Here is a 27513-nt window from a genome sequence, read left to right on the forward strand (position 1 = left end):
GCAGGCTCAGCAACTGTGGCTCACGGGCCCAGCTGCTCTGCGGCATGTGGGATCTTCCCAGACCAGGGCTCAAACCCGTGTCCCCTGCATTGGCAGGCAGACTCTCAACCACTGCACCACCAGGGAAGCCCTCTGAACTTTTTTTGTTGGGAGGTTTTTGATTACTGGTTCAGTATCCTTACTAGTAGTTTGTTCAAATTTTCTGTTTCCTTGTGATTCAGTCTTGGTAGGTTGTTTCTAGGAATTAGTCCATTTCTTCTAAGTTATCCAACTTGTTGGCATATAAGTATTCATAGTGGTCTTTATGATCTTTCGTATTTCTGTGGTATCAGTTGTAATATCTCCTTTTTCATTTATACCTTTATGTCAGTTCTCTTTTTTTCTTGGTAAGTCTAGTTAAAAGTTTGTCTAGTTTATTTCTTTTAAAAACCGGCTCTTAGTTTCATTAATCTTTTCTGTTGTCTTTTTAGTCTCTATTTCATTTATTTCCACTCTTATCTTTGTTACTTCCTTCCTTTTGCTAGCTTTGAGGTTAGTTTGTTGCTCTCTTTCTAATTCTTCCAGGTGTAAAGATAGCTGTTCAAGATTTTTTTTCTTCATGTAGTTATTTATCACTATAAACTTCCCTTTTAGAACTACTTTTGCTGCATTTCATAAGTTTTGCTATGTTTTGTTTCCATTTTCTTTTGTCTCAAAGTATTTTTTTGATTTCTTCTTTGATCCATTGGTTATTTAGGAACATGTTGTTTAATCTCCACATATTTGTGAACTTTCCAGTTTTTGTCTTGCAATTGATTTCTACTTTGATACAATCATGGTTGGAAAAGATGCTAGATAGGGTTTCAATTTTTTTTAATTTATTAAGACTTGTGGTCTAACATATGGTCTATCCTAAAGAAAATTCCATGTGCATCTGAGAAGAATGTGTATTCAGTTGCTGTTGGATGGAATGTTGTGTTATGTTCTTTAGGTTCATTATGTCTAACATGTAGTTTAAGTCCAATGTTTCCTTGCTGATTTTTCTGGCCAAATGATTCATTGTTGAAAGTGGAGTATTCAAGCCCCCTGATATTGTATTGCTATTTTTTTCTCCCTTCACAATATTTGCTTTATATATATTTAGGTGCTTCTGTTTTGGGCTTATATTTACAATTGTTACATCCTTTTGATTAATTGACCTTTTTTTTTTAAAACTTTTTTATTGGAATATAATTGCTTTACAATGGTGTGTTAGTTTCTGCTTTATAACAAATTGAATCAGTTATACATATATATATGTCCCCATATCTCTTCCCTCTTGTGTCTCCCTCCCTCCCACCCTCCCTATCCCACCCCTCTAGGTGGTCACAAAGCACCGAGCTGGTCTTCCTGTGCTATGCGGCTGCTTCGCACTAGCTATCTATTTTATACGTTTGGTAGTGTATATATGTCCATGCCACTCTCTCACTTTGTCCCAGCTTACCCTTCCCCCTCCCCGTATCCTCAAGTCCATTCTCTTGTAGGTCTGTGTCTTTATTCCCATCTTGCCACTAGGTTCTTCATGACCATTTTTTTTTTTTTTTTAGATTCCATATATATGTGTTTGCATATGGTATTTGTTTTTCTCTTTCTGACTTACTTCACTCTGTATGACAGACTCTAGGTCCATCCACCTCACTACAAATAACTCAATTTCATTTCTTTTTATGGCTGAGTAATATTCCATTGTATATATGTGCCACATCTTCTTTATCCATTCATCTGTTGATGGACACTTAGGTTGCTTCCTGTCCTGGCTATTGTAAATAGAGCTGCAATGAACATTTTGGTGCATGACTCTTTTTGAATTATGGTTTTCTCAGGGTATATGCCCAGTAGTGGGATTGCAGGGTCATATTGTAGTTCTATTTTTAGGTTTTTAAGGAACCTCCATATTGTTCTCCATAGTGGCTGTATCAATTTACATTCCCACCAACGGTGCAAGAGGGTTCCCTTTTCGCCACACCCTCTCCAGCATTTATTGTTTGTAGATTTTTTGATGATGGCCATTCTGACCGAATTGACCTATCTTTGATAATGACCTTCTTTGTCTCTTGCTACATTTTTTTTTAATGTCTGAAACATTTATATTAACATATTTCCATACAAATAACCCAATGAAAGTTTAGTTGTTTGTTTTCTTTTTTTATACTGCAGGTTCTTATTAGTCATCAGTTTTATACACGTCAGTGTATACATGTCAATCCCAATCGCCCAATTCAGCACACCACCATCCCCACCCCACCGCAGTTTTCCCCCCTTGGTGTCCATATGTCTGTTCTCTACATCTGTGTCTCAACTTCTGCCCTGCAAACCGGCTCATCTGTACCATTTTTCTAGGTTCCACATACATGCGTTAATATACAATATTTGTTTTTCTCTTTCTGACTTACTTCACTCTGTATGACAGTCTCTAGATCCATTCACGTCTCAACAAATGACTCAATTTCGTTCCTTTTTATGGCTGAGTAATATTCCATTGTATATATGTACCACAACTTCTTTATCCATTCGTCTGTTGATGGGCATTTAGGTTGGTTCCATGACCTGGCTATTGTAAATAGTGCTGCAATGAACATTCAGGTGCATGTGTCTTTGAATCACGGTTTTCTCTGGGTATATGCCCAGGAGTGGGATTGCTGGGTCATATGGTAATTCTATTTTTAGTTTTTTAAGGAACCTCCATATTGTTCTCCATAGTGGCTGTATCAATTTACATTCCCACCAACAGTGCAAGAGGGTTCCCTTTTCTCCACACCCTCTCCAGCATTTGTTGTTTGTAGATTTTCTGATGATGCCCATACTAACTGGTGTGAGGTGATAGATACCTCATTGTAGTTTTGATTTGCATTTCTCTATTAATTAGTGATGTTGAGCACCTTTTCATGTGCTTCGTGGCCGTCTGTATGTCTTCTTTGGAGAAATGTCTATTTAGGTCTTCTGCCCATTTTTGGATTGGGGTGTTTGTTTCTTTAATATTGAGCTGAATGAGGTGTTTATATATTTTGGAGATTAATCCTTTTGTCTGTTGATTCGTTTGCAAATATTTTCTCCCATTCTGAGGGTTGTCTTTTCGTCTTGTTTATGGTTTCCTTTGATGTGCAAAAGCTTTGAAGTTTCATTAGGTCCCATTTGTTTATTTTTCTTTTTATTTCCATTACTCTAGGAGGTGGATCAAAAAAGATCTTGCTGTGATTTATGTCAGAGTGTTCTTCCTATGTTTTCCTCTAAGAGTTTTATAGTGTCCAGTCTTACATTTAGGTCTCTAATCCATTTTGAGTTTATTTTTGTGTATGGTGTTAGGGAGTATTCTAATTTCATTCTTTTACACGTAGCTGTCCAGTTTTCCCAGCACCACTTATTGAAGAGGCTGTCTTTTCTCCATTGTATATCTTTGCCTCCTTTGTCATAGATTAGTTGACCATAGGTGCATGGGTTAATCTCTGGGCTTTCTATCTTGTTCCATTGATCTATATTTCTGTTTTTGTGCCAGTACCATATTGTCTTGATTACTGTAGCTTTGTAGTATAGTCTGAAGTCAGGGAGTCTGATTCCTCCAGCTCCGTTTTTTTCCCTCAAGACTGCTTTGGCTATTCGGGGTCTTTTGTGTCTCCATACAAATTTTAAGATGATTTGTTCTAGCTCTGTAAAAAATGCCAGTGGTAATTTGATAGGGATTGCATTGAATCTGTAGATTGCTTTGGGTAGTATAGTCATTTTCACCATGTTGATTCTTCCAATCCAAGAACACGGTATATCTCTCCATTTGTTTGTATCATCTTTAATTTCTTTCATCAGTGCCTTATAGTTTTCTGCATACAGGTCTTTTGTCTCCCTAGGTAGGTTTATTCCTAGGTATTTCATACTTTTTGTTGCAATGGTAAATGGGAGTGTTTCCATAATTTCTCTTTCAGGTTTTTCATGATTAGTGTATAGGAACGCAAGAGATTTCTGTGCATTAATTTTGTATCCTGCAACTTTACCAAATTCATTAATTAGCTCTTGCAGTTTTCTGGTGGCAGTTTTAGGATTCTCTATGTATAGTATCATGTCATCTGCAAACAGTGACAGTTTTATTTCTTCTTTTCCAATTTGTATTCCTTTTATTTCTTTTTCTCCTCTGATTGCCGTGGCTAGGACTTCCAGAACTATGTTGAATAATAGTGGCAAGAGTGGACATCCTTGTCTCGTTCCTGATCTTAGAGGAAATGCTTTCAATTTTTCACCATTGAGAATGATGTTTGCTGTGGGTTTGTCATATATGGCCTTTATTATGTTGAGGTAGGTTCCCTCTATGCCCACTTTCTGGAGAGTTTTTATCAGAAATGGGTGTTGAATTTTGTCAAAAGCTTTTTCTGCATCTATTGAGATGATCATATGGTTTTTATTCTTCAGTTTGTTAATATGGTGTATCACATTGATTGATTTGCGTATATTGAAGAATCCTTGCATCCCTGGGATAAATCGCACTTGATCGTAGTGTATGATCCTTTTAATGTGTTGTTGGATTCTGTTTGCTAGTATTTTGTTGAGGATTTTTGCATCTCTATTCATCAGTGATATTGGTCTGTAATTTTCTTTGTTTGTAGTGTCTTTGTCTGGTTTTGGTATCAGGGTGATGGTGGCCTCATAGAATGAGTTTGGGAGTGTTCCTTCCTCTGCAATTTTTTGGAAGAGTTTGAGAAGGATGGGTGTTAGCTCTTCTCTAAATGTTTGATAGAATTCACCTGTGAAGCCATCTGGTCCTGGACTTTTGTTTGTTGGAAGATTTTTAATCGCAGTTTCAATTTCATTACTTGTGATTGGTCTGTTCATATTTTCTGTTTCTTCCTGGTTCAGTCTTGGAAGGTTATACCTTTCTAAGAATTTGTCCATTTCTTCCAGGTTGTCCATTTTATTGGCATAAAGTTGCTTGTAGTAGTCTCTTAGGATGCTTTGTATTTCTGCGGTGTCTGTTGTAACTTCTCCTTTTTCATTTCTGATTTTATTGATTTGAGTCCTCTCCCTCTTTTTCTTGATGAGTCTGGCTAATGGCTTATCAATTTTGTTTATCTTCTCAAAGAACCAGCTTTTAGTTTTATTGATCTTTGCTATTGTTTTCTTAGTTTCTATTTCATTTATTTCTGCTCTGATCTTTATGATTTCTTTCCTTCTGCTCTCTTTGGGTTTTGTTTGTTCTTCTTTCTCTAGTTTCTTTAGGTGTAAGGTTAGATTGTTTACTTGAGATTTTTCTTGTTTCATTAGGTAGGTTTGTATAGCTATAAACTTCCCTCTTAGAACTGCTTTTGCTGCATCCCATAGGTTTTGGGTCGTCGTGTTTTCATTGTCATTTGTCTCTAGGTATTTTCTGATTTCCTCTTTGATTTCTTCAGTGATCTCTTGGTTACTTAGTAACGTATTGTTTAGCCTCCATGTGTTTGTGTTTTTTACGGTTTTTTCCCTGTAATTCGTTTCTAATCTCATAGCGTTGTGGTCAGAAAAGATGCTTGATATGATTTCAATTTTCTTAAATTTACTGAGGCTTGATTTGTGACCCAAGATGTGATCTATCCTGGAGAATGTTCCGTGCGCACTTGAGAAGAACGTGTAATCTGCTGTTTTTGGATGGAATGTCCTATAAATATCAATTAAATCTATCTGGTCTATTGTGTCATTTAAAGCTTCTGTTTCCTTATTTATTTTCATTTTGGATGATCTGTCCATTGGTGTAAGTGAGGTGTTAAAGTCCCCCACTATTATTGTGTTACTGTCAATTTCCTCTCTTATAGCTGTTAGCAGTTGCCTTATGTATTGAGGTGCTCCTATGTTGGGTGCATATATATTTATAATTGTTATATCTTCTTCTTGGATTGATCCCTTGATCATTATGTAGTGTCCTTCCTTGTCTCTTGTAACATTCTTTATTTTAAAGTCTATTTTATCTGATATGAGTATAGCTACTCCAGCTTTCTTTTGATTTCCATTTGCATGGAATATCTTTTTCCATTCCCTCACTTTCAGTCTGTATGTGTCCCTAGGTCTAAAGTGGGTCTCTTGTAGACAGCATATATATGGGTCTTGTTTTTGTATCCATTCAGCAAGCCTGTGTCTTTTGGTTGGAGCATTTAATCCATTCACGTTTAAGGTAATTATTGATATGTATGTTCCTATGACCATTTTCTTAATTGTTTTGGGTTTGTTTTTGTAGGTCCTTTTCTTCTCTTGTGTTTCCCACTTAGAGAAGTTCCTTTAGCATTTGTTGTAGAACTGGTTTGGTGGTGCTGAATTCTCTTAGCTTTTGCTTGTTTGTAAAGCTTTTGATTTCTCCATCAAATCTAAATGAGATCCTTGCCGGGTAGAGTAATCTTGGTTGTAGGTTCTTCCCTTTCATCACTTTAAGTATATCATGCCACTCCCGTCTGGCTTGTAGAGTTTCTGCTGAGAAATCAGCTGTTAACCTTATGGGAGTTCCCTTGTATGTTATTGTCGTTTTTCCCTTGCTGCTTTCAGTAATTTTTCTTTGTCTTTAATTTTTGCCACTTTGATTACTATGTGTCTGGGCGTGTTTCTTCTTGGGTTTATCCTGTATGTGACTCACTGTGCTTCCTGGACTTGGGTGGCTATTTCCTTTCCCATGTTAGGGAAGTTTTCGACTATAATCTCTTCAAATATTTTCTCTGGTCCTTTCTCTCTCTCTTCTCCTTCTGGGACCCTTATAATGCGAATGTTGTTGCGTTTAATATTGTTCCAGAGGTCTCTTAGGCTGTCTTCATTTCTTTTCATTCTCTTTTCTTTAGTCTGTTCTGCAGCAGTGAATTCCACCATTCTGTCTTCCAGGTCACTTATCCGTTCTTCTGCCTCAGTTATTCTGCTGTTGATTCCTTCTAGTGTAGTTTTCATTTCAGTTATTGTATTGTTCATCTCTGTTTGTTTGTTCTTTAATTCTTCTAGGTCTTTGTTAATCATTTCTTGCATCTTCTCAGTCTTTGCCTCCACTCTTATTCCGAGGTCCTGGATCATCTTCACTATCATTATTCTGAATTCTTTTTCTGGAAGGTTGCTTATCTCCACTTCATTTAGTTGTTTTTCTGGGGTTTTTTCTTGTTCCTTCATCTGGTATATAGCCCTCTGCCTTTTCATCTTGTCTATCTTTCTGTAAATATGGTTTTTGTTCCACAGGCTGCAGGATTGTAGTTTTTCTTGCTTCTGCTCTTGGGAAGTTAGAAGCTTCAATAAAGCTGCAGCAGTTTCTTAAAAGAGTTTCCAGCTCTTCTGTTCAAGCCTTCAGGGACAGCAGTCTATTGTTTTGACTATCTTCAAAAATGAGACAACTTCAACACATGAAAATAGATTTTTACTTAGACTGGAGAACTCTTATACCACAGAAGCCCACCAACTGGTGTGAAGGTTCTGAGCCCCACGTCAGGCTTCCCAACTTGGGGGTATGGCAACGGGAGGAGGAATTCCTGCTAGTGTTGGAGGGTCTCCTACAGAGGCGGGGAGTGGCTGTGGCTCACCATGGGGACAAGGACACTGGCAGCAGAAGTTCCAGGAACTACTCCTTGGTGTGAGCCCTCCCAGAGTCCACCATTAGCCCCACCAAAGAGCGCAGCATTTGCTACATTTTTTAACTTGAAGTTTATTTTGTCTGATATAGTACAGCTACCTTTGCTTTCTTTTGGTTTTCATTTGCAAAGAATATCTTTTTGCATCCCTTCACCTTCAGTTTGTGTGTGTCCTTTAAGCTAAGTGAGACTCTTTTAGTCAACATATAGTTGTTTTTGATTTTTATCCATTCAGCCACTCTGTCTTTTGATTAGAGAATTTAATCCATTTACATTTAACGTTTAAAAAAATTTTTATTGTAGTTGATTTACAGTATTGTTAGTTTCATGTGTATAGCATTGTGAGTCAGTATTTTTGCAGATTATACTCCATTATAGGTTATTATAAGATAACGGCTATAATTCCCTATGCTTTACAGTATATCTTTGTTGCTTATCTTCTTTTTTTTAAATTTTATTATTATTTATTTTATTTATTTATTTTTGGCTGCATTGGGTCTTTGTTGCTGTGTACGGGCTTTTTCTAGTTGCAGTCAGCGGGGGCTACTTTTCGTTGCGGTGCATGGGCTTCTCATTGCAGTGGCTTCTCTTGTTGTGGAGCATGGGCTCTAGGCACTGGGCTTCAGGAGCTGTAGCTCGCGGGCTCTGGAGCACAGGCTTAGTAGTTGTGGCACACAGGCTTAGTTGCTCTGCGGCATGTGGGATCTTCCTGGACCAGGGCTTGAACCCGTGTCCCCTGCATTGGCAGGAGGATTCTTAACCACTGCACCACCAGGGAAACCCAGCTTATCTATTTTATACATAGTAGTTTGTATCTGTTAATCCCGTACCCCTAACTTATTCCTCCTCCCTTCCCTCTCCCCTTTGGTAACCATAGTTTTTCTATATCTGTTAGTCTGTTTCTGTTTTGCATATACATTCATCTGTATTAGTTTTTAGATTCCATTTATATTATATATCAGTAGTATTTGTCTTTCTCTGACTTATTTCACTAACCATAATATTCCCTAGGACCATCCACATTGCTGCAAATGGCAGTATTTTATTCTTTTTTATGGCTGAGTAATATTCCATTGTACATACATATATATATATATATATATATATATATATATATAATCACATCTTTTTTTAAAAATAAATTTATTTATTTATTTATTTATTTTTGGCTGTGTTGGGTCTTCGTTTCTGTGCGAGGGCTTTCTCTAGTTGTGGCGAGCGGAGGCCACTCTTCATCGCAGTGCGCGGGCCTCTCACTATCGCGGCCTCTCTTGTTGCAGAGCACAGGCTCCAGACACACAGGCTCAGTAGTCATGGCTCACGGGCCTAGTTGCTCCGCGGCATGTGGGATCCTCCCAGACCAGGGCTCGAACCCATGTCCCCTGCATTGGCAGGCAGATTCTCAACCACTGCACCACCAGGGAAGCCCCATCACATCTTTTTAATCTAATCATCTGTTGATGGGCACTTGAGTTGCTCCCATGTCTTGGCTTTTTTGATTTTTCTCGCCAAATGATTTATTGTTGCTGCTATGAACATTGGGGTGTATGTAACTTCTTGAATAGGCATTTTCATTTTTCTCCAGTAAAACCCAGGGAGTAGAATTGCTGGATCGTATGGTAGTTCATTTTTAGTTTTTTGAGGAACCTCCATGCTGTTTTCCATGGTGGCTGCACCAACTTACATTCTCACCAACAGTGTATGAGGGTTCCCTTTTTTCTACATCCTCTCTGACATGTTATTTGTAGACTTTTTGATGGTAACCATTCTGACAAGTGTGAGATGGTATCTCTTTTTTTTTTTCTTTTTTGGCTGTGTTGGGTCTTCGTTGCTGTGCGTGGGCTTTCTCGAGTTGCAGCGAGTGGGGGGCTACTCTTCGTTGCGGTGCACAGGCTTCTCATTGTGGCTTCTCTTGTTGCGGAGCACAGGCTCTAGGTGTGCAGGCTCAGTAGTTGTGGCTTGCAGGCTCTAGAGCACAGGCTCAGTAGTTGTGGTGCACGGGCTTAGTTGCTCCGTGGCATGTGGGATCTTCCTGAGCCAGGGATCGAACCTGTGTCCCCTACACTGGCAGGCAGATACTTAACCACTGCGCCACCAGGGAAGCCCTATCTCATTGTTTTGATTTTGCATTTCTCTAATAATTAGCAATGTTGAGCATCTTTTCATGTGCCTGTTAGCCATCCGTATGTCTTCTTCAGAAAAATGTTTTTTCAGGTCTTCTGCCCATTTTTTTGATTGGGTTGTTTTTTTGCTATTGAGTTGTATGAGCTGTTTGTGTATTTTGGATATTAACCCCGTCGGTCACATCATTCACAAATTTTCCCTCCCATTCTGTAGGCTGTCTTTTCATTTTGTTAACGGTTTCTTTTGCTGTGCAAAAGCTTTTAATTAGGTCCCATTTGTTTTTGCTTTTTTTTTTGTTTTTGTTTTTTGGCCTTAGGAAACTGATTCACGAAAATACTGCTATGATTTATGTCAGAGTGTTCTGCGTATGTTCTCTTTTAGGAATTTTATGATTTCCATTCTTATGTTTAGGTCTTTAATCCATTTTTGAGTTTATTTTTGTATATGGTATGAGAGAATGTTCTAATCTCATTGGTTTACACGTGGCTGTCCAGTTTTCCCAGCAACACTTGTTGAACAGACTGTCTTTTCTCCATTGTAGATTCCCGCCTCCTTTGTTGTAGGTTAGTTGACTGTAGGTGTGTGGGTTAAAGTAATGTAGTTGTGGATTTACTATTGCCATTTTGTTAATTGTTTTCTGGTTGTTTTGTGATTCCTCTGTTCCTTTCTTCCTCCCTTGCTGTCTCTGTGATTTGCTATTTCTCTATAAGTGTATGCTTTCTTTTCTCTTTTACATCCCTACTATAGGCTTTTGTTTTGTGGTTACCATGAGGCTTAAATAAAATGTCTTTTATATATATATATATATATATATATATATATATATATATATATATATGTCTATTTTAAGCTGATAACTTCAAATGAATACAGCTCTGCCACCCCCCCCACTTATTTGATGTCACAATTTGTACCTTTTTACATTGTGTATCCATTGACACGTTTGTATAGTTTTTTTTTTTTTTGGTCAGAGTTTTCTGAATTTAAGTATATATTTATCTTTACCAGTGGTTTTATACTTTCATATGTTTTCCTGTTACTAAAGAAAACTAAGCCTCCTTCCATGTCAGTTTGAAGAACTCCCTTTAACGTTTCATGTAAGGCTGGTCTAGTGGTGATGAACTCCTTCAGCTTTTGTCTGGAAAACTCGTTTTCAATTCTGAAGGACAACTTAGCCAGGTATTCTTGGTTGGCAGTTTTTTTCTTTTAGCACATTGAATGTAATTGATGTGTCTCATTGTGGGTCTCTTTGGAGCCATCTTGTTTGTTACTCTCTAGGCTTTCTGGATCTGGATGTGTGTTTCCACAGATTAGGGAAGTTTTCAGCCATTAATTGTTTGAAAAAGTTTTCTGCCCCTTTCTCTCTTTTCCTTCTGGGACCTCTATAATGCATATATTGGTCCATTTGATGGTGTCCCATAAGTCCCTTAAGCTATCTTAACTTTTATAATTATTTTTCCTTTTTGCAACTCTGATGGGATGAATTCCACTAACCTGTCTTCAAGTTTGCTGATCCTTTCCTGTGATTGATCTAGTCTGATGTTGAATTCCTCTATTGAACTTTTCAGTTACATTAACAATTCTGTGATTTCTATTTGGTAGTTTTAAATATTTTCTATCTCTATTCAAATTCTTTGTTCATTCATTGCTCTCGACCTGGGTGAGCACCTTTACAACCATTATTTTGAACTCTCTCAGGTAAGTCACTTTGTTTTATCAAGATCTTTGGATATTTATCGTGGCCTTTTGTTTGGAACATTATATCTTCATTTCTTCCTTTATTGGTGCCTATGCATTATATAAAACAGCCACCTCTTCCAGTATTGAATGGTCTCTTGTAGGAGATGTACCTCATCGTTCAGCCCAGCCTGAGCTCTTAGTTGTCTGTCAACCTTTTGTGACTGTCTGAGCTTCCTTCTTTGCTTTTAGTGGCTTTTTTAGAGGGTATGCTAAGACCTGTCTGTGTATCCAAAGGCAGGGACTGCAATTAGCACCTAGACGCAGACGGATTAGAACCTGGACCCTGAGGCTGCTGCGGAGAAAGTACGTATTGATAGTTAAGCCCTGTCCCGGCAGAAAAGGAAATGGGCTTTTTTTTTTTTTTTTTTTTTCCCCTGTTCCCTTTGTGCTGAGCACAGGTGTACAATCACCAGGGCATGGTGGGAAGGGAGCTCCTGCACCCATTAAGAATTGTATTCTTGTTTGCTACAGTCCAGTGGAATTCATGAATGCAAGCCCCATTGGCTATCAGAGCCAGATGACCTATGGACTATTCCTTGGGTGTCAGACATAAAAGCCAGGGTACAGACGTGTACAAGCTCCTTGCAGGGAGATACTAGTGACTGGAGTGAGCTGGAAGGAGAAGGTGGGAGAGGTGTCTTTCAGCTTCCCCAGTCTCTGGGGGAGACTGCCGCTGCTCCTAGCACCTGCTAGATTAGGAGCCCGGCCTTAGGCAGTAGCTTTTAAAATGTGCAGATAAACTTCTTTCAGGGGAGGACTGGGAGAATGGGCAATTCTGCCTGCTCCCTCTGCACCTGGCCCTGAGGGGACAGTCACAGTGAGTGCTGTGTTCCCATTAAGAATGCTTCTTTATTATCTATAGCCTTGTGGATCTCATGGACACAAGCCCTGCTGGCTTTCAGAGCTAGGTATTTTGGGAACCCATACCTCCACCGGGAGTCTTAAAAGTTGGAGGGCTAGATGTGGAATCCAAACCCTTCACTCCTCAGGGAGAAGCTAAGAATTGGGAATTCTCTCCTGATGCACAGTGCTGAGCCAGGGTTGGGTTGTATGGTGAGACAGTATATTGACCTTTCCTACCCGTTTTGGTGTGGGTATTTATTTTCTCGTTTGTTTACTATGTAGGAGCTGCCCAGCTAGTTTCTGGATCTCTTTTAGAGGGAACTGTTCCATGTGTAGCTGTACATCTGGAGCATCCATGGCAAGAGGGGAGCTCTGGAGCCTTCTTGGTCATCTCTACCTTATCCCTCCTCTTAACGTGGATGACTGAGAACTGCTTTATCTACAAGGGCAGAGAGACTCATCACCTGTCCCCTCTGAAGTTGAACCCGGTTTTAAAAATTGTGGCCATTGTTGGTTCAAATACTATTGTAATTTTAATTGTAATGTGAGAAGGCTCTTCTGCATTGCTAGAAGCTTTCCTTATGAGTCATTTCTACATTCTTGTATAGTAGGTTAGTTACATAATTCTTCAGTAAGTTTGTCACACACAGTATTTATAAAAGCTAAAACTGAGAGGAATTAGGTGGTCATAGGGTTGTGCTACATAATCTGATTTAATGTATTGATTACTGTGACTACTTGTGAGGAAGATTTTGGCCCTTCTTATCATGAACACTTCTGGATTAGAATATCTGAGATGGAACCTGGAAATCTGCATTTTAACAACTTTTCCAGGTGATTATTCTGTGGACTAAAGTTTGAGTTCATATTGCTCTCTAGAACGTTTCACTAGCTATTTTGTTGACATCATTTACTAGTTTTTGTACCTACTGGTTTATTCTTTTGCCACATCTTTTATTACTAGATGAACTTAACATCTAAGTTGATATGCAGTTCAATTCCTTAGCCATGCTCCTTCCTCAGAGGAATACTGGTATCCAGTACTGGTATTCTGATTCACTGGGGTTTAACTATGTACAAACAGCAGAAGCAACTATAGTGTCACTTTTTCTTTCATGAAAATATGGGGAGTAGGGGAGATAGGGCATTATTATTATTATTATTATTTTTAAACACCCAGAGAGGGCATTATTAATGAAGCTGGTTTGTATTTTTCAAAAGTTCCACAAATGATTTTGATATAGAAATTTTTTGTGCAGTTTTTTTGATAACTTTGTTATTTATCCTGCTATTCTGTTTTTACTTCAAACCACAGTAGAATTGCTTTTCTTATAAATATCTTTAACAAACCAATTTTAATTTAGATTTTAGCATTAGTTATGGTTTCTTTTTCTAATAGGTATCATCTTTAAGAAATGAAAAGCGAGGCTCATCATATCTCGTCTCTGCCCCAGAAGGTGGTTCAGTGGAATTTGTTGACCAGCATTCTCAGGGCACAGGAGCATATTACGTGGAAACCTACTTAAAAAAGAAGCGAGTATACTGAGTTAAGTTCTCTCCTTATAAACTCATAAGGTTCTTTGCAGTATCTCTGCTGTTCATCGCTGCCTTAACTACATTCAAACTAGCCATATCCTTTAAATACGGGTTTATAATTTCCCAGAAGGAACTGTGTTGTGCAGCAGGCAGAATTGCCAAATTAAAAAAATAAGTAGCAATAAGAAGAGACATCAACTGAGGACATATTCCGCTAGAATTAGATGCATCTTAATCAATGTGATATTAACTTACAGTTCATTGGAGAAATAACATATGTTCCAATATTCCTTGTTTAGGACTGGGAATAATTTTGACACCACATATAAATAAGTTTGAAGCAATAAATGGGAAACATTCTTGTTTCCTGGGCCTTAGAATAAATTTCTTATAAGCCAGTGTGCATTCCAGTTTATCGATACTTTCCCTAGAAGTAATCTCATTTCAGATTTTTAGAATTTTTCCTAGAATTACAAGAATGCAAGTACACAATGCAGTGATTGGTAGTTATAAAGATGCTCTACATACAAACTTAATTATTACCCCCACACCAGTCATACAGTATAAAACTCAAACACAGAGTGACAGTGACATCCAAGGTATACACTACTACAGATGCTTTACTCTTAATATGTTATTTACCATTTATACCTCTTGTGAAAAACACAAGGTTTTGTTTTTTTTTTCTTTGAAGTAGCTTTGCTGATCTAATTTCAGGGGCTGGCAAACTACTCCCTGCAGTCAAAATACAGTCCTCCAGCTGTTTTTGTACTGCCTGCAAAGTAAGAATGATGTTTACATTTTTAAATGTTTGGAGGAAAAAAAATGTATGACTTGAAATTCAAATTTCAGTGCCCATACATAAGATTTTATTGGAACACAACCATGCTCATTCACTTACATATCATGTATGGCTAACTTCTGTGCTACAATGGCAGAGCTGAGTGGCTGCAAAGCCTAAAATATTTACTATCTGGCCCTTCATAAAGTTCGCAGACTCCTGATCTAATACCATTAATTCCCTAATCCTTTTACTTCACACCTACAAAAAGACCTTTAACTTTACAACAGATTTGTTGTAAGTAAGTGGCAAGGAACATAGGTTTCTGTGTCTTAATTTCATAGCACAGTGATGATTCATTTACTAGAACAGGGCACATTTTGGTCATCAGATGCCCTATTTCCACGATATAGTAAAGCAGTCAATTCTGCCCTTTCTGAAGGAGTGCTATGGAGTAACAGTATTTATAACTATTTTGAGATAATAAGCTATACCTCACTCTCTGCTTTGTCTATTATTCTTTTGCAGTGTGTTAGGCTGAAAAATTATCAGCTGTTTAACCCAATTTACTTTTGAAAGAATTGTGTTTATTGCATATAACTTTTGAATCACCATTATTTCCTGAAGACCTTGGTATTAAATGCATGAGAAACCCTTTTGCTATCTAGAAATTTCTAAGTTCTTTGTTATGAGACATTAATTGATGATGTGGAGTTTAGGGGTCTCAGTGATCCTAGTCTTTTTGAAATAAGATCATTAAATATATTTAGGGGACTTATTGACTATGATAGAAGGTATCTCTGTTTTAATTATGAAGTTTAAAATTGGTACACATGTTGTATGATTTGCAAAGAATTTTACTTGGTCTAATGTATTGCCTATATTAACTTCTATTGGCAAATGACAGCTAGAAAGTTAAATTATTAGATAATTTCTAGTAAGTATACTACGTATAAATAACTGATCAGGATAGGCATCACTCAATTCTGACTCAGCAGATGAATAACGGGTTCTCCATGCTCTGCACTTCTTCCCATTTTCCTGTTGCATTAAGCTTCTTCAGTGCTTTGTCACACCTCTGTGACAGTACAAACAGAAGAAAGGGAAGATGGTGAATTTTAAAAATGTAAGCAGGAAGAGGTTTAAAGAAAAGAACTACAAGGTATTTTGGGTTAGCAAGTGTGGGTCTGCCATCTGTACTGGCCTGTGCCCCATTATTGTTGGGACACAACAGATAAGTACAAATCAAGTGGTGTTAGTAATAAGGACCATTACCAATGCTCTCCCCACCCCCCAGCCTATACTGTTATTTTTCTATGTAAACAAATTGTTTGAAATGCTTTGAAAATGAACTCTTAATATTAAAAGGCACATGCATGTGAAGTCTCTAGTATATTTATTTGTATAAAGAGTAAACAAAGTGCATGTAGGGTGGCCACAGGTTTGACAGACCTTGGTGATGTAGGGTTACTGGGAATGGCTGTTGCCATTGAATCAATACATAACTCTTTTTCAGGCTCAAGGTGAAAAGTAATGGTATCAAACAAATGCTAGACAGCATCAACAAAAAGTTTTTCAGACTCCTGGTCAAAAAGATCTTATGGTTCACATTGAATCAGAGCTTTGACATTTTTGATTACCCAGCTACCTCCAAGCAAACTGAAAACTGCCTAGTGGATCCTGAACTCCATAGTGCTTCTAGCTGGGTCTTTCAAGTTTTGCGCCATAGGGTGATGATGGTCAAAATAGTGATCGACTCTTGTAGATGGACGGTAAGTACTGAAACACTAAGAACAGTGCAATGTACATGGTATATATGCATTCAGCATCCAAAACCAATGCTGGCACAGCTTGCCCCGAAGTGGTAGAGTTAGTTAGTTATAAAAGGATACACATTGACATTTCTGAAAAGCAGGTACAACAGCAGCCAGGTTCTTAGAATCAATTCTGATTAAAGGTACACTGTTTAGGGAAGCACTGGCACAGGTTTAGTTCTCAAGAATCAACATCATGCAGCAAAGTATCTATTCCACAGCTGCCCCCCTGGGTATGACCAGTTTTCTCAAAAATGGGTACCGCTGGTCACCCAAGGGGACAGGAGCTAAGCCACTGCAGAAACAACTCAAAGTTTATGTCCTACTGTTGACAGGGATACACTCACTCATCTTTGTATAGCAACAACAGTATACTAACTGGTATCATCTAATATTTCAAGAATGTTTCATCTATCACTGTTTAGATATTGAAATTTGAGGGCATATTAGAGTATCGGCCAAGTCCGTCAATCTTTATCTTTGATTTATGTGCCAGAAAAACATTTCACATCAACTGGCAGGTAAGAAAAAGCAATCATCTTGAGACTTTACTTTGGTCAGCTCCTCTTGTTTGTTTGTTTTGAAAAATCCCATTCTGGTACTCAATTGTGATAGTAAACTAACCAGACGAAACAGTGGTATATTCTTTCCAAAAGGAGGAGTGCTTAAGTGCTTTCTAATATTTTGGTTGTCATTATTTGTCACTGTGTTACTGGTGCCAAATTTAAAGAGGAAGTACTTACACATATTAAGCACCACACAGTGTGCTTTATACATGGATACGTACCCCAGTATCTTTTTAGACAGAATACAAACTTTTTCCAGTTAGAACATTTTTTTTTTTTTTTAAATGGCTTGGGTATTGGTTGGGGGTAGGAGGACTTGATACACAGTAGAATTTAAATGTTATTCATGCTTCTTATTTTAGAAGAGCTTCAAATCCCTCAATAAGGTTCTGAAAGGTTGTCCGATTGGATGGTTGGAATTCCCAGCATTTTCTCATAAGTTGATAAACCTGTAAAAAGAAAAAAATAACAACAGTAAAAATGTTTAGGAGCTTTTTAAAAAAATTATAGAGACATCAAGAACATAATTTTGAAAATGTGAATGACTTCCCTTAATAAGTAATACTAGAAAACAAGAATATTTGAATAACTTAAAATACAGAAAATGTGACACATCTATAGTTCATAAATAACATTTTAACATTTGAGAAGCTCATGACTTAACTGACCTTGCAAAAAATCCAGGTCATTAATTACTATAAACCAGTTTAAGGGTGAAGTTATAGCTCAGTTTAGACTCCTAATTTCCTTACCGGCTGCTTCATTCTTTGGCTTAAACATACTATTCAGTACATCTTAAATAGTCTACAGAGTTAGTCTTAAAGGCTCAGTTCAGTTAGAAATACAGAAAACTGAATGTCACAAATGCTGTTGATAAGTGGGATAAACTTACACACAAAAATGCAATTATATGTATTTGTCACAGGAAGGCTACACCAGCATATGCGCCTTTAGGGTGCTCACCGAGGTGAGCCTACTTCTGAAGGGAATCCCTTGCTTTGAACAAAACTTGTGGCTGTCATCTGCCCCAAAGATGATTTTCTCAGATATCTTATCTGAAATCCAGCTTCAGAAAACTATTTTAAAAGAGTTTTCTACTCATTCCTGCTCCCCCACTCCAATCCCATGCTGGATAATTCAAGCAGTGAAAACAGTAAAAACTGAGTTTTATTACTGTGAAATGGCCCATAAATACCTCTTCTGGACAGTTAGGTGGACAAGGCAAACGTTTTCCTTCTTTCAATGTATTCACAAGTCTTGTTACTGTCATCTGGCCATGAGTTGGGCCTATCATTTTCAGGAACAACTATGTAAAATAAAACCAAACAAAATATTTTACTTTGTACATATTTATATAAACACCAGATAGATTAAGGTAAAATTTCTAGAATTGGAAATTAAAACAATAAAAAGGCTTTAAAAATGAAAGTCCAAGACAATTTTCCTTTCCATTATAACACACTGATTGGATTCCATTTAAGAATGAAACTTACAAAGCAGAAGGATGGACACATTTTAATTGGGTGCTAGATTCAAACCAAGGACAAGTAAGACTTACCGCCATGGGACTGGAATCTGAATCACAGTAAGTAAGCAGCTCATGCAGAGTTACTCCAAAAGACCAGACATCAGAGGCGATATAAAACTTACACTGAATTAAACATTCTGGAGCATACCTGAAAGAAAGCAGAACTTGAAACTTCATTTCCTGGGAAGGATATTCCAAAAAGCATTAGAGTAACTCAGAAAAATCAGCTCTCTGGTTTTTCTTGGAATTTAATATTCTAAGACATTTAAGTGTGTATTATGCATCAGTCACACATGTGCTGCTGTGGTGCACATCTGATATGTGGACAGAACCCCTATGGGCTCTCATTACACATTTGCTCCCAGACATCAGTCAGACAAGTCTGTGCTCCTCATTTCACAGAGCATAGGCTCTCCATGGGGAGGGGATGGGGGGAGGAGGTGATGACGACAGGCCCGGGCTTCATGTGCCTGCAAGCTCAGATTGAGTCAGCAGTGAATTACTGCCTAGTCCTCTTCCAATGTCAGCTGTTTTGGTGAATGATACCCAATTGCCTGAGCCAGAAACTGAGGCATCCCCATATGCAGTCTCAGAAATACTTCTCAAACCTACTCACTTCTCCTAAACCCCACCATCGCTGTCCAAATCACTGTCCTATTCACACCATCACTGGCTCTGGCCAAATTAGACTCCCTGGCTCCAGTCTTGCTCCTCTCCTTCCCACAGTGATCTTTTTAAACAGAAGTCCCTGTCCTTAATCCCCCCAACAGCAACCCAAAGCTCTTAGGATGGAGTCCCAGCTCCATAACTCAGCGTCCAGGGCATTGCCTTAGCAACCGCCAAGACCTCCCTTCGTGATCCAGCCACACGGAGCTGATTCCAGTTCCTAGGATAGCCACTGCTCTGTCTCACTCTTGCCATCATACATGCCGTCTTCTAACCATCTTAACAAACCCCCAGGAATCTTTTAAGGCCTTATTTTAACAGAACTTCCAGAAAACCAAGCCTGAACCCTTTTATGGTTATGGTACCACGAAATTGGCTGCCTCACCCATTAAATTCTAAACTTGGTTGGCTTGTTCACCCTTGTATCTCTAGTACCTGGCACAAAGCAGGGCCTTGATACATATTTCTTTAATGAATAAATGGAGGTTTGGCCTTCGTGGGTGGGAGAGACCCATGTCGTGTCCATACAGGATGTACCTCGTGGTGCCAGTCAGTTCTACAGGACAGCGCAGAGTGGAGACTTTAGCAGCTTCCCCCTTGGATAGTGTTCCAGGCTGAGAGGGGTCAAAGTCAGGGTGTGGCCCACCAACCAGAATACTCTGGTGATTCATGAGAAGATGGCCAAGCTTCTTATGGATTTTTGCTCTGTTATGTCCAGGCTCTACCTGAATCTGCCAATGCCTACTTCGTCACCTCCTTCCTGTCACCTTCCTGCCCCCTCCTCCTACCTGCCCTCCAGGCTTCCTCTGCATGGATGTGATTACTCCAGCTGCTAACAGTTTTAAGAACTGTGTCAGAGGAATGCCTTCTCCAGGCAAGATGGAGATGCTGAGCGTTGTGAGATTTCTTCCTTGGAAGATGATGTCCTATGAAGCTCAGGCATTTCTGCGGGTTGCTTTCAGTAAAACAGCTTAAAGGATGTTTCTTGAAGGCAAAAATCAGTCAATTCCAAATGATCTAAGTCTTTTTCTAATCTGGACTAATAAGAGACATAAACATAGCTAGAAAGGACCTATCAGAACAGTGGAAACCCTATGAAGCACTGATGAAATCTGTTTGATTCAGTTACCAAAACACAGGGCTGTCCCGATCGTCCTTGACTGTGTAGTACTCCTTATCAGTTTCAATGGCTTTGGTTAGACCAAAGTCCCCAATTTTCACTTGGTGTTCACTCTCAACAAGGACATTTCTTGCTGCTAAGTCACGGTGAACGTATTGCCGAGAACCCAAATAGTCCATCCCCTGAGGGAGAGAAGAAAAGGCAGAGCACATTGCTGAAGGTCAGTTCAGATTGGATTTTGTATCTACCACCACTTCATAACAAAAAAATATATATAAATGTCATTTCATTCACATATCACTTTTTTTGGTTTTTACTTCTTTGCAAAAACAGACCAACCTGATTCCAAGAAATACACATTAAAGAAACCATATTAACAAATCAGTTCACTTTCTTAGCAGAGGCTAATTTTCAATCCAAATCATGCAGAACAAAATAAACTCAGTACAATTACTCGAAAGTTTTCCACTTGCAGCCTAATTACAAACCAATTACCCAGGACAGAGTGCCTGATTTTTAAATTTTTACCAGGCTCTTTTTTTTTTCTTTTTACCTTACAAATCTGAACAGCATATTTTAACTGCTGTTTGAGGTTAATTTTGTTCTTATTCTTTGGAAGATACTCCTTAAGACTTCCCGAAGGCAGAAATTCCATGATGAGCTTAATACCATTTCCTCCTGTTTAGAAAAAAGAAACGAAAAAACAAACAAACCATCAGTACAAGGTTGCCAAAGGAAGGAACTGTGGGAGAGTAAAGGGCACAGGATCTGGAGACAGAGGACCTGAATCGCAGGCAGGTTGCTTAAGCTCGTAGGTGTCAGTCTTGGGACCCTCGGCAGTGAACCGGGTGCCTACCCTAGGGTCATCAGCGCTCACTGAGACAACACAGTGTTCTGCGAACCACTAGGCAAATGATGATTTTTAAAAATTATGAGCCACATCATCTCACTACCAATTTTAAAATATAATACGTGAGTACTGTACTGGCTCGTAAAAAAGATACACTTATTAGTAAACACTACTTGCCACCTTGACTTAGAAAACTAGAAAATGAAGTACCCTGCTTAGTGTTGGATCAAAAGAACAGGGAAAGGGGAGGAGTGGGCATCAGTTTCATCTGGTCTCTGTACCCTCGTGTGCAAATATCAGGACAGGGGAAGTCCAATCCCCAGTGTGGGTGTAGCAAGAGCCAAGAGAGACAATGCTGGAATCACCCCCCGCCTGGGGGGAGGCTGGGCAGCTTTCCCGGCAGCTCTGCAGCTGCTGAGGGTTCCGACAGTGCACACTGCTTCCAAGCCCTCGAGCTCCAGGGGCCGTGAGTTAGCACTCAGGCAGCCCAGATGAGGCCCAGGGCACTGCCTGCTCAGCACTGGCCTTCATGACCCCAGAAAGTCACTCAGTCTTTAAACCAACCCCACTTGGCACAACATACCGTCTTCTGTGCAGATGCCTTTATACTTCACAATGTTCTCATGATAAAGGTTTCTTAAGATTTCAATTTCCTTCTTCAGATCAGCTATGTGGTTCCCTCCGCTCTCAGGCTTCAGGGATTTGACGGCCACCTGCTCCCCTGTATTGTCCCCCTCAGGGTCATACCTGCAGAGTTCGACCTTCCCAAAGTGGCCCTGGAGGGAAAGATGCACATGGTTGATCAGAGAAGCCCCGGCCTGGGCCAGCAGGACACACTTCAGAGATGAGCCTTGCTCCTTGTGCTGTTCCCCGAAGGCGGGGGTGCACGCACAGTCTGCCCTTGCAGGTAGCAAGCTCCTACCTGGGCTCTTCTTCCCCACTTGGCTTCCATGCCATCCCTTCTTCTATTACTGAGCTAAGACAAGAAAAGGATCAAGTGACTGGTGAACCAACACATCAATCCCAATTTCCACGAAAAGTGTAACCCAAAAGGAAATGGAGGTTATTTCTGGACATGCAGGACAACCCTGGCATTCTTTGACAGCCCTGGGTCCATGCTACAGGAGGTACCACAATGTGGCTACAAAGAGCAAGGCAAGAGGAGTCTTTAGAAGACGTGGATTAGATCCCAGCTAAGCCACCTGCTAGTGATTCGAGCCTGGTCACCCAGTCTTCCGAGCTGGCTCCAGAGGTGCTCAATGTATACAGTGGTAATAAACCCTTGGGGCTGCTGTGAGGAAGCAGGAACACTGTGCCTGCAGAATGCCCAGCACTCGGCCTTGGCACATGGTGGGTACTCAAGGTGGCACAGCCTTTATTAACTACAGAAAATCTGTATAAAGATGCAAATTCCAGTAGCTTCTCTAGTCACATTTACTGTCAGGAAACTGCCATTCAAGATCCAGAGGAAAAGCTAAAATTCTATTTTGGTGTTCTGTGAAATAAATCCATCCCTCATTTAAGCAGCCTCACAGGATATGTATTCCCAGGAAAGTGAGAGGTAGGGACGTTTCTATTTCCACTATATCTATATCCATCCCCCATGGATGGATTCCCCCCTTTTCATTCTCTTTGTCCCTTAGAGACCAAGTCTCCCGAGGGAGCTGATCAATGTCCTGTGTGCGTGGACAGGCTGCCACCGCGTGTCAAATGGAAAAACACACAATCCTAAAGAAAACACAGTAAGATGCTTTCTCTTATAAACTTTGACCCAAAATGAGAGAGAATGGAGAGCAGCTTTAGATATCCATAGAGGTGAAGTGGTCAGCAGGGACTCGAGTATAACTTGCCTCTCCCAAGTCACGGATCCTCTTTAAGAACCGCTTTTCAAAATGTGTGGGATCCACTTCAGTTGCTGGCTTTTTTTCTGATACGATGTCTGGATCTAACAGAAGAGAAAAGAAAACATGTTAAAAAGGAGTGATTGCCCCTCACAGGCTCCTTGTTATCCCTCCCTCCCCCAGGCATTGGCTGGTCCTGGTTAAACAGCTCAAGGCAGAGTCTTACTCTGCTCCTCCAGCTTATTGATGTCTCTCATGATGGCTCGGAAGAAGGGTCTCTGGTTGGGGTCGTAGTTCATGCAGCGGGTCATAAGGTCAGCTAGCTCCTTACAAGACGGGGTCACTGGCCTGCACCGGCTTTCATAGAACCTCTCTTTCTGCAAAGAAGAGGACCACATGAAAGAAACCAAAGGAACCGCCCACAAACCTTTTAGCCCCAGGTCAGAAGGAGATACCTAACAATCCCTAATTTAATTCTCAACAGCTTTGCTTAAAAGGAGATGTCATAAACGTGGGTGCTAATGCTGCCTTTCTCTAGCTGTGGGAAATCTTAGTCCTGGATACTAAAATAATCCGAATTCAAGGAAAACAGGCAGTATATCCCACCCAGTCCCAAATAAGCTGTATTCCAGCAAAGTCATGTAACCTTCTGGAATATGATTTGGCAACATGTGTAGCAAGCTTCAGATTCTTCAAACTCTCATTAATTGCAATTATTGAATGACTCAGAAATAAGTCAGATAGAAACAAAGATTTATGTTTAAAGATATTCCCTGCAGAATTAGATAGAGCATTACAAATTTGAAAACAACCTCAATGCCAAATATAAAATTAGTTAAATAAATCAGAGTTTAATGAAACAATGAACTCTTACATCAAATTAGTAAAAACTGTAAGACTTATTTAATCGTATAGCAAAGTACTCACAACATTAAATGAAAAAATATACAACAAACATTAAATGAAAAAATAATTGTATCTAGCATGCTCCCAAGTTTGTTTAAAAAAGAGAGATATAAACAGACTGGAAGACAATATGCCAAAGTGTTAAATATTAGTTAGGGGTGACCAGAATATAGTGATTAATAATTTCTTTTTTAAAAATAGTTTTCTCTGTTTTCTAAATTCTCATCAACGGGGTTAATACTTTAAAATTCTGAAATGAATAATTGATGCCCTTTTTAAAAAATTAAGTGAATTTGCTACACTTTAGGCTCTGGTCTGTAGCTGACTCTCAAGGGTACTAGTTTCTCTTCTGGTCCCTGTGGGTCCTAGGGTGGGGTGGAGGCAGGCCCCAGAGGAGAGGAGGAAGATGGGTTGGAATTAAGGAGCTGAGAGCTCCCTCTGCCTTGGAGTGTCTCTCACTGTTCCAGGCTCCAGCAGAGCCAGGGGGAAAGGTCGCCCAACCCACCCAAGGGTACCTGGGAGAAGAGACAGACCCTCCTTTATCAAAGGCACAGACCTTTCCTTACACCATCTCTGTATTCTGCTCAGTCCTGGGTACACAGAAGGTGCTCAATAAATACTGACTGACAGCAAAGGGTATGCTGTTTTGTTTCCAAGGAAGTTAAAAATAAAATGACTCCCAGAAGCCCCAGCTGAAGATCCTAAATACAGATCTATGGATGTGACGGTTTCTCTGTTGGTTTTAGCTTAACTCCTCTTTCCCAAGTCCTGCACCATGTTTACCTGGCAAAAGGCTAACAGGTTACAGGTTCTCTCGCCTCTTCGGTATCTCCTCCACGTGCCCCCTCCACTCCAGATCCTCACCACCACTTCCTGGTTCAGGCTGTCGCCACTGAGAGCCTCAGAGCAAGAGGCCTCTCCTCACTCAGCCTGTCCATCCAACCACCATCCAGATGAACTGCGCCCAGTCTGGCCTCTGAGCACCTGGCTCCCCCACCCAAACCCTTCAGTGTCCCACATCACCCCAGTAAAACTCTGAAGCCTGGCATTCAGGGTCTCTACACAATCCGACCTCAAAGGACCCTTCCCACCTTTTTACCTGTCATTCCTCTCCACACTCCAGGCAAATGAAACCACTCACTGCTCCCTGTAGACAACTGAAATGCCACCCTCCCTTGGACTTTGATCATTCCCTCCCAGCTAAAAGTGATGCCTGCCTCTCTAAACACACAAGACATATCCCAATAATCAAATCAGTGAGTTGGGATCAGTGGTCCTTCACTGTAACTTTCACTACTTTATCCCTTTGGAGTTAGAGCCTCCACTAGCTTTCTGCAAGTGAACATAAGAAAGGGTCAGCCTCGAAATTTTGCATTCTAGCTAAGGAACCCAGGCCTTGGGCCGCCTGCATCTGTTACCTGACCTGTAAAACAAGGGTAATGACACTGCCCTACCCAACATGCAGGGCTCTTAAGGTGATGATTTCAGATATTATGTGTGGAATCCTTATCGCTGTTTTAGCCCAACTCTCCTACTACACCCTAAGGTCCTCAAGGGTAGGAAAGGCCTGTGTCTGTTTCATTGTGAACCCCCAGCTTTAACTTAGGACAACGCCTGGTACACAGAAGGAACTCAATAAATATCTGGGTGTTAATTTTGCAATGCTATAGTGATCTATTGAGCACACATTGTGTACCTGGGACTCTACACGCATTATTTACTTAATCTTCACAACAACCGTGCAAAGGAGGTATTACTTATTCCCATTTTACAGATGATGAAACCAAGGCCCAAGGAAATTAAGTAACATTTGCGAGGTCACACAGGCAGTAAGCTTGTGGAGGACAGTCAAACCCGTGCCCGTCTCCTCCCACAATAGGAGGCTTCCTGATAACTCCTGAGACACCCATGAGTGTCCAAGGGGTCCTCACTCAGCTCACACCCTGGAAAGCAACTCACCTCAATCAGTGTCTTGTCTTTCAAGGGGATCTCGCCATTGTAGCAGATTTCCCAGAGTGTGGTTCCAAAGCTCCACTTGTCAGCGGCCACACTCAGGTTCTTGGAGTCTTCAACACACTCAGGAGCGATCCATGGGATTCGTTCTATGCACTCTGGAAAAGACAAGAAACATTTACAGATCAGTTTCTGCAGTCACCTGGGGAGTATATCACTGCCATTGCAGCAAGAACTGGGAGTTAACAAAGAAACTCTTTCAAGTAGTGTTTTCCAAATATGGACCATGGTTGCCCTGGTCCTGCAGGGAGTCTGTTAAAGGGGGGGTTTTCCAGGTCCCTCAGCCCTGGCCCTTCCAATGCATATGTCTGAGTCAGGGCCTGCAGCTGTGTCTGTTTAACACAAACTCCCCAAGAAGGTCGTGTGAGTCAGTCTTTGAAGCTCTGGCCTCAGAAACAGCAAAGCACCCCAGGGTGGAAGCCAACACCCTGGGGAGGGAGAACAGGGGGGCACATGGACAAAGGCTTAAGAAAGAGAAGGCTGGGGAGAAGAGGCCGACAGATGCAGAGCGGGCATGGGCTTACCCCCATGCTCTGCATATCACCCTGCAAGGGCCCAGGGGTGCACTGGTATCCCACGTATGACCTACAGGTAGAGTATGACCTGTGCGGCACTGCTTACAGTGTCTCAGCTCCCAGGTCTGCCCTCTCCTTTGGAGTCCTCAACTCATGATGACCTCATTCAAAGAGACGCTGCAAGACCACAGCAATTGCTAAGGTGCCTCCCCAAACTGCTCACTAACTACAGTGGATTTCTTGTTTTGTTTTTAATTTTTATTGGAGTATAGTTGCTTACAGTGGATTTCAACACAAACACAGGTAGGACCCAGGTCCCACTCCTCCTGACACATCTCTGACCACCCCAGACCCTCGACCTCCCCTTGAACAAGGTGCTGCCCCAGCACCTTAAACACAGCTCCTTCATCGCAAGACCAGACCTGCCCCAGCTGAGTTGTGTTTCTCCTACTGCACAGTCAGCTCCTTGAGGGCAGGGACCGACCCTCCCACGCCTGACATCTCCCCTGCCCCCAGGGCTGAGCAGGAGCACAGACGCCTTTTGCAGAAGTGTGCTTTCTAAAATGAGGCAGAACCCCAGTCCAGCCCCCTTCCCTGCTGGCCTGGCCCTGCCTCAGGGTTGGGGGAAGGAGATGGGTGGGGCAGGAGACGGGAGGGAGGGAGGGAGGACACACCTTGCCTGGACAGCACAGTGACGGGGATGCCGGGGTCACTGAGCTTGATGAAGGGGCCGCACTCGCTGTCAGTGCCCTCGCGGGCCAGGAGGAGGTTTTTAGTGCACACGTTCCCGTGGACCAGATCTTTATCCTCCTGCAGAGTGAAAAGGCAGGGCTCAGCAAAGTTGCCCATGGAGCTGCCCTCCTTCCCACGGTCTCTCCTGTTTCCCACAGGTCACAATCCACATTCCCCAGCCCCAGCCAGACCCGGGCAGCTTAGCTCTCCCGATGATGATCTGTGTGACTCAGGCACATCATATTACGTCCCTTTGCTCCAGTTCCCTCATCAGTGAACCAGGGATAACAATGGAGCATGCCTCATAGGGCTTTTGTGAGAATTAAAGTGATTATCAGAGCCTGAAAAACACCTGAACAGCTGAACCATAGTAAGC

The 27513-nt window shown here is 40.7% G+C and overlaps 2 protein-coding genes across 7 annotated transcripts in view; one reads left to right on the forward strand and one right to left on the reverse strand.

Annotated features, from left to right (window-relative positions):
• RAVER2 (ribonucleoprotein, PTB binding 2) overlaps window positions 1–15861 on the forward strand; it is a 115424-nt gene extending 99563 nt beyond the window's left edge. For all 4 annotated transcript variants that reach the window (XM_057527398.1, XM_057527394.1, XM_057527407.1 and 1 more), the window contains exon 12: window positions 13669–15861. In XM_057527398.1, the coding sequence (XP_057383381.1) occupies window positions 13669–13815 (147 nt within the window). In that variant the 3' untranslated portion in view covers window positions 13816–15861. The remainder of the gene's footprint in view (window positions 1–13668) is intronic.
• A 104-nt stretch (window positions 15862–15965) lies between these two features.
• Window positions 15966–27513, reverse strand: part of JAK1 (Janus kinase 1) — a 146763-nt gene continuing 135215 nt past the window's right edge. For all 3 annotated transcript variants that reach the window (XM_057527384.1, XM_057527376.1, XM_007164328.2), the window contains 10 exons: window positions 27080–27215; window positions 25837–25988; window positions 23198–23348; window positions 22981–23075; window positions 21714–21906; window positions 20834–20958; window positions 20290–20462; window positions 18525–18642; window positions 18162–18272; window positions 15966–17415 (listed from right to left, as the gene is read on the reverse strand). In XM_057527384.1, coding sequence (XP_057383367.1) covers window positions 17320–17415; window positions 18162–18272; window positions 18525–18642; window positions 20290–20462; window positions 20834–20958; window positions 21714–21906; window positions 22981–23075; window positions 23198–23348; window positions 25837–25988; window positions 27080–27215 — 1350 coding nt within the window. In that variant the 3' untranslated portion in view covers window positions 15966–17319. The remainder of the gene's footprint in view (window positions 17416–18161; window positions 18273–18524; window positions 18643–20289; window positions 20463–20833; window positions 20959–21713; window positions 21907–22980; window positions 23076–23197; window positions 23349–25836; window positions 25989–27079; window positions 27216–27513) is intronic.

The sequence above is a fragment of the Balaenoptera acutorostrata genome, chromosome 1 (assembly GCF_949987535.1).
Source record: "Balaenoptera acutorostrata chromosome 1, mBalAcu1.1, whole genome shotgun sequence".
Taxonomy (NCBI): Eukaryota; Metazoa; Chordata; class Mammalia; order Artiodactyla; family Balaenopteridae; genus Balaenoptera; species Balaenoptera acutorostrata.